At 38.8% G+C, this 7,245-nt stretch overlaps 1 protein-coding gene across 1 annotated transcript; it reads right to left on the reverse strand.

Annotated features, from left to right (window-relative positions):
• Positions 1-385: 385 nt before the first annotated feature.
• MMAA (metabolism of cobalamin associated A) lies at positions 386-7,239 on the reverse strand. The gene is made up of 7 exons (XM_026866996.1): positions 7,118-7,239; positions 6,068-6,541; positions 4,916-5,038; positions 3,386-3,556; positions 2,986-3,071; positions 2,249-2,398; positions 386-741 (listed from the first exon to the last, which is right to left on the reverse strand). The coding sequence occupies exons 2-7, from the start codon at positions 6,486-6,488 to the stop codon at positions 454-456; spliced, it is 1,239 nt and encodes a 412-aa protein (XP_026722797.1). The 5' UTR covers positions 6,489-6,541; positions 7,118-7,239; the 3' UTR covers positions 386-453.
• Positions 7,240-7,245: the final 6 nt, after the last annotated feature.

A 7,245-nucleotide genomic window follows, 5' to 3' on the forward strand; every position in this document is an offset into this window, starting at 1 on the left:
TGTCACTCAAGGTGAGGGAAGAAAAAGCAATCCAGACCAGCAACAGCTGATGCTGTGTTAGAAAGGCAAACTGCAGCATAACTGCTCGAAGATGGTCCCATAACTGGAATAAAACTCTGCACCACCACAAATTTCTCTCTCCCACCCACCCCAAACCAAACACATTTGACACAGGCACATGTTTTTGATCACCAGATGTATGGCATGCACAAATAGAAGACTGGGAAAAAAAGTACATTTCTAATATAGTCTGTAGTGATCTCCGAGCGTTTGGAGTTGTTGTAATTTTTGCATACATAGAATCCTATAGCATTTTTTTGCAGGGTACCGGATAGGTATTCTATTAATGTCTGACGTAGTAAAACATTTGAATCCACATATAGCATAGAAAAACTGTATTTAATGTTCATGTTTATGTAAATCACTTAATAAGAACAGAGTAGAACATAATGATTAGAGACCATCTTTGAAAGCTTTCAGTAGCAGGTCGGCTGCCAGCCCAGGAGACAAGACACCACTAAGAACTTTTTCTTCTAGAAGTGGAATCTTATCCTTGACTGCCAAGTGACTCCGGAAATGTTCCAACATATTTTCCTGGATGAGATTCCACATCCACACTTTCTGCTGTTTCCGTCGTTTGGCAATCAACTCGCCACTTGTGAGCATGAGGTCTCGAAATTCTGTCATTTTATCCCACATATCGGAGATACCCTCTCCAGTTTTGGCAGAGATGCGAATTACCTGTTGAATTCAGAAGAATTCTTAAAGCCACATAACTACTGGGTTTGAGGGTTCAATTACTGCATTGGGTAGATTGCATGAAAATGAAGAAATGTGTAAGGCAAGCTTACTTGAATACACTTCAATACACTTCAAGCTCTAAGCAGTTTTGTGCTGCTTTTTAAAAAAAAAAAAAAAAATAAAAATCTCAAAATTGAGATTCTACCAACCACAAGCACACCCTGAGATCGACGGTATTTAGATAAATACACCTTGTCCAACTGTTTGCACGGTGAGTGAGAATCATTTCCAGTGAGTCCTTTAGCTAAAAGGTAGCATTGCCATTTTACTTAAATGTAGCGTTAATTACATATTCTGGTAGATATACTCTGGTAGCTACTCTTTTGTACCTAAAATATTCCAGAAAGGAGGTATTTGGAATATTTTTGCCATTTGCTTTTCAGACTAGGAATTCATTCATTTGGCCAAAAATATTTCAGACATCCAACATTATCTTTTAAGTTGAACAGTTTCAGTTTTTGTAAAGAAAAGTCTCTCTCCCCAGTCTAGTGGATAGGATACAGCCCATACACCGCAATATTTTCTTCCAGTTGTCAGGCACTGTCACCACTGAGAGACAGATTTCTCAAAACCTGTTTAATTCACTGGTCTCAAACAGTTCTTCTGGGTCACGATTATCAGATGTGACCTCTCCTCAGATCTAGAAACAAAAATTATAAAGTGACAGCTAAGCCTCAAGCAGCCCAGCTGATTTAAACTTAATTCAATGGGTCAATGTTAATACCAGGGTAGAACAAACCTCCTTTATATATACATGCATATAAATAAAGGGAGTGAGAGTCTGTGTGCTGCTTATTTTATATACACATATTAAAATTAGTACTGAATGTTTTCCATAATAATTTATCATAATCTTTTAATAGATGGAATACTGCATTGAAATTAAAGGCCCACAGGATGATTCCAATAATCTAGACACTTCATACACAAGTAGATGAGCTTCTTGCCCAAGAACTTTTATTATGTCAGAAAAAAAAAAAAAAGGCAATAAAGGAAACACATGAACAAGTGAAAGAACAGATATTCATGGGCTTCAAAGTTATAAAAGAGGGAGAAATAGCTTATGGGACATTTTAAGATACGTGTAGTTTACAAAAAGCAAGACAGGTTTGTACCGCTCCTGATATTCATAAGGGGTCTGCCAGTGCTGAGACTGTAGCTCAGGACAGGAATCATGGGGAGCAAGGACTGGCTTTGCACAGCATTTCATGTGGCACACCCTGAGATCCAAGATGAAACAGCCGCAACCAACTCTCTAGCACAGTGTGAAACTAAACAACGGAACCAAAATTTTTATAAAAGAGTCCAGGGAGACTAGTAGAGCTAGATGAAACGGTAACAAGCCTAACTCATTCAGTATTTTTTCTGGGGGAAAAGAAAAAACAAACAAACCCAAACCACACCCTACACCACCCCCCCACCCCAAACCGTAGAGAAGTACACAAACCTTTGGTCTCCAAACCTTTGAACGTTTGCGAAGCAGCTTCATAGCACTAACATACTCAGCTTGTATTCTCCGTGCAGGCACAACTAAATCACCATCAGCTTTATTTATAGCAACTAGATCTGCCATCTCAATTATACCCCGTTTGATACCCTGGAGGGAACATGGACAGAAATCATGAATATCCAGGAGGACTGTGACATGCTGATCTATAACAAAAAGTGGGTCAAAAATGCTTTGTTCGTTTCTAGGGGCTCTTATCGACTTTTTTTTGTGTGCGTGTGCTAGTCATGCAAGAGTAGTACCAACACCTCTGTCATTACTAGTTACGACCCCGCTTTGACACAAGAACACTAAATCTGGATATCAGTTCACATAACCTATTTCATGTGGAGAGACTTCAGTTTAATCAAAACATGTCCAAGTTTGCAAACCTATTTATATTGATTTCTGTTTTCCTATAATACAAAGCCACTCCCCCAAATCATACATAACTAGTAAATAGTCCAAAGTAAGTCAGAGTATCAAAATTTTACACCCTCATACTTCCAAAATCAGGGGGTGGGAAATATCAGATCTTAACTGTGCAATAAATTGATAGCACTGAAAGAGACTTCAATAGTAGCAGTATCATTTAAAAAACACTATCCATATGGGCTTTCTGCACAGACACTACATCCTTGATTTAAGTTTCTTTTTCTAGTCCTGGCTAATGCTTAGTAAGAGAAACCGAAAAATACCTGTAATTCATCTCCACCTGCAGGTGGTAGCAGTAGTATAAACATATCAACCATATCAGCCACAGCAAATTCTGACTGTCCCACACCTAAAATATTAAATCCAGAGTTCACCATTTATCGCAAACTTTCAGTTACATTGATGATGGCGATTATGACAGATCCCAGTACTGCACCACAAACAAATCCCAACAACAAACAAGGACAACAGGAAACACAACAGTTTTCCCCAAACACTGTTCTCACAAACCATACGTAGAAAATGGGCAGAATGGGCATTCATTTTCAACCAGTGACCATGTATGAAAGCACAAGCAAAATCAAGGATGAAAGTACACAGCTAGTAAGACACCTTATTTAGGTATCAGGAGAGGGTAATTAAAAGAAAACTCTAAGCACATACCTACTGTTTCCACAAGAACAACATTGTAGCCGCCTCCTTCACACAGCAGAATGGCTTCATTTGTGGTCCTTGTTACACCTCCCAGTGTCCCTCTGGTTGGAGACGGTCTGATGTACGCGTTCATGTCTCTTGACAACTCAGTCATCCGTGTTTTATCACCCAGCAGAGAACCTTAAACATTTAATGTTAAATCGTTTCAAAAGGGCTAAACAGCCAAGCTTCCTCCCCTCCCCAATAAACAAGTGAAAAAAGACAGATCTCTTGGACAAAGTAAGTCAAATAAGAATATCCTGATAATAGTTGCTCCAGACTTTGCTGAGGACTAGGAAGTTACTGCCTAGTTCTTCTGCCTGCCCAAAGCTGGAAAGGCCTGATAAGCAGACCTTATTGCTAAGAAATATGAAAAATTTGTTCTAGGTCAGAACGAATTCTACAATTCCAATATACAGCAGGCCACACAATTAACTCTTTGATGTTTCTGTCCCAAAGGGACAAATCTCTGGCTTATGCTTCTGGTATGTTTTGATGGTGGATTTTCTGGTTTGTTTTTAAGAAAGCTGACACACATCCCTGCCTTACTTCTACACTTTAAATGGGATTCAGTGAGATCTACACGCGTGATGCGCATTCCGAAAGAGAAGAGATGCTCAATTCTTTTACTTGGTGCAGTCTTGCTGTCATACTTTGCTATTCTGTTGATGCATCTTGAACATACGCATTCAAGAATATAGTCTGTCTTAGCACTTTTTTTTTTTTTTTTTTTTCTTTTTAAGTAGTTACATGTTGCAGCATCTTCTCTAGCAGTGTGGAAGCCAGAAGAAGGAATGATGTTCCCTGGCAGCTGCCCATTTGAAAAAAGATCAAAATCAAGGTTCTATTATTTATGTCAGAGATACCATTAATCATTAATTCCCCTACAATTTTGATGTGAGAGTGACAGAAAACAGCCACACAACTTTGAAGAAATTCAAATTTAGAGGGAAAAAAAAAAAATCATGCTACAACTCAAGACAATAATACTGCATCAGGAGACCCTGAAACCAGTATAGCCAAGTCCAAAAATTCCTACTGAGAAGAACTAACACATGTTCTAAAATCCAACCTGATCAATATTTTTGGATTGCAGTATCTTCTAAATAGTTTTAAATTAGCATATGCTTCCATCCCAGTGATCACCATTACCACCGTTGAAATTTAAGCAGAAATGAATGGCCTTCTACTCCTTCAATCATGGGAAAATAAACAAACAACTAAAACTAGAGAGAGAAAACCACAGCTAGCTAAAGTTTCAGACAAAAAATTGTATGGCAAAATCAGAACACTGGAAAGGAGGAAATCTGCCAAAATTAAGACACTGATATGTATTTCCCAATTTCCTATCACATAAGGAAAAAATGAAAACTTATGACAACATTTATTTTTAATATTTTACTTTTATAGGCCCCAAATTTTCCTCCATTTGGCCCAAAGAGATACTCCTACAGTTGAAAAGGTATTAGAAACCTGACTCAAACTTCAATTCACACTCACCACCACTTGTACTAGAGGACGGGTCTACAGCCAACACAGACACTTTGTATTTTCTTTCTGTAAGCATTTTCCCAAAGCATTCTATGAAAGTTGATTTCCCAGCACCGGGAGGACCAGACAACCCTAAATAAGCATATTAGGAAGAAAAAAAACCCATTCTGTTAATCAAATAAATAATACATTGTGTGAACACCATCAACATCTAAGTCAATAACACTTTAACACAAGATCACAACAAAGTCAAAGGAAAGCTATGCCACAGCTGATAAATGCAACTAAGCAGATCTAATTGACTTGAAATACTTAACCTTGGTTTACCCAACACAGCAGCACTCGCTTCACCACCCACACCAAGAAAACGTTGGGTTTATTCAGCCCCATTTCCTCCCATCCAAATAAATTTATTTATACTGACTTATTCTTCAGAGCTTTAAAAATGTCCTATTCTCAATCTGGACTTTTCATATTTACTATTTATAAAGTAAACACTATAAAAGCAAAAGCCCTTACCTTGAAGAGCTGTTATTTTAAAAAAATTAGGCAATTTACTTCCAAATCAAGGCACACAAGATTAGCACCAAACATTTCTTACTCCCATGCCCAAGTTTTTGCTCTATGTTTGTATGAGAGATGACAGCTGGACATGAGATGCTTTAGTAGGCCATTTCTTTCCAAGGGAAAAATAGTTTCTAGGAGAACCAGATTCAAGTCTCCTCAGAGGAAAAGTAGGCTGCTTTAAAGTAAGGCCATAAAAAAGGAATGCACGTGGTTTTCCTTTTGTGGACTGAAGATGAGATTCAGGAAGTATTCAAGAAAAGACCTTCTTCAGGAAAAGATCAGGTCTGCTTAAGACAGCAGCTGCATCAATCAATCTGCAAACTACCTAACATTTCCACTTAAACTATTCATTAAAAAGACCCAAATAACACCCCCCTGAGGAGCAACAATAACTTCTAGAGCTTTTGCAAACGCATTTTCCACCTCAAGCTGAAGTTCTACTGGACAAAAGAAGCAGACTAGATTAGTTACAAACCACAAGAAATCAATGAACCAAGACTACAGACCATGATGCTTAAAGAACAATAGCGATAATGAAAGGTGAGGACTGTAATTCCATCAAAGCAACTACTGGACAGACATAAAAGGACTAACCCACTCTAAAGGCAAGTGGTTTTCCTTGATTTAACTTTTCTTGTTTCCTGTGGTAGGATAATACCTTCTGAAGGAGAAACTGTGCTATTTTCTTCTTCCTACTCTGAGTTGATTCTACAAGTGTAATGGCTTCTGCTAAACAGGCTCTATGACCCTGGATTAGTCCATTGTAAAGTCTGTCTACAAGTCTTTGTTCTCTGTCAGAAAGTCCCTCTATTTGCTGGTCAGGGGCCACTTGTTGGCACAGCTGTCTCCTCAAAACATTTGATGACCACATCCATTTTATATGATTGAGGTGCGCTGGCGTGAGAGATTCAACACGCAGGAAGTCTGCTCTGGAAGCAAAGTCTAAGTTTGTGAAGTAAGTTCTTCTAGAGAAATAACAATGAGGGAATCTCAGCAGCAAAGAGGGAATTTTCATCTTGTTTGGGATGAAATAACTGAGGTGTCAGTTCACTTTTGTTTGCAGACACCCTAAAGAGAAAGAAAAATATTTTTACTTCCTTCAAAGTACCTGTAAGGACTCAAATGAAACCTACATATGCAGGTGATCATCAGCTTTTATTTTATCCATAACTACTGTTTTAAACAAAAAAAGATAGTTCCCTCTTCCCATTAGAAAAACAAAATAAAAAGAAGCTTCAATAGTATAGTATGTTTTTATTATTCTACTTAATAAATGAACATATCATTTTGTATAAGTAAACAAATAAATATACAGCATTTTCAAATAAGACAGCTTCTAAGGGCATGCACAGTGCCCTAAAAACCCACGAACAAACATGAAATCACTGTATATTCTACCTTCACGGCCGCGGGGCTTTTTAAAACAATTATTCAGCAGGAGCTTTTTACGCGTTATTTCCAGAAAGGAAAAAAAAAACAAACAAAACCACCACCAAAACAAAACCCAAACCAAAAAAAGCCCCAAACGGTCTAGACACGAGCACATTTAGAAATAAAGTCAAGGAGCTGAAACCTCCCAGAGGACGGACACAAAGCGCAGCCCCGGGCACAACCCCCACGCTCGGCGGGCCTCCTCCTACCCACCTCAGCGCCGCTGGAAGCCTGAAAGCCCGACCTATGCGGAGCTGCTCCGAGGGCCCGTCAGGCCGCTTTCCCTCACAAAAGCCGCCACCGCTTTCTGACGCTTTTGGGGAGAGGCTCGCCCCAGCCGC

Source organism: Athene cunicularia, unplaced genomic scaffold (assembly GCF_003259725.1).
Source record: "Athene cunicularia isolate RWA unplaced genomic scaffold, athCun1 SCF_1, whole genome shotgun sequence".
Taxonomy (NCBI): domain Eukaryota; kingdom Metazoa; phylum Chordata; class Aves; order Strigiformes; family Strigidae; genus Athene; species Athene cunicularia.

Bases quoted from the DNA above. Each gene is read 5' to 3' on its own strand.
- MMAA (XM_026866996.1), bottom strand. From the start codon at position 6,488: ATGAAAATTCCCTCTTTGCTGCTGAGATTCCCTCATTGTTATTTCTCT. The intron at 5,039-6,067 runs GTTAGTCCTTTT...ATGCTTATTTAG, and splicing joins ACCACTTGCCTTTAGAGTGG to GGTTGTCTGGTCCTCCCGGT. The intron at 3,557-4,915 runs GTGAGTGTGAAT...TAAATGTTTAAG, and splicing joins GTCCTCTAGTACAAGTGGTG to GTTCTCTGCTGGGTGATAAA.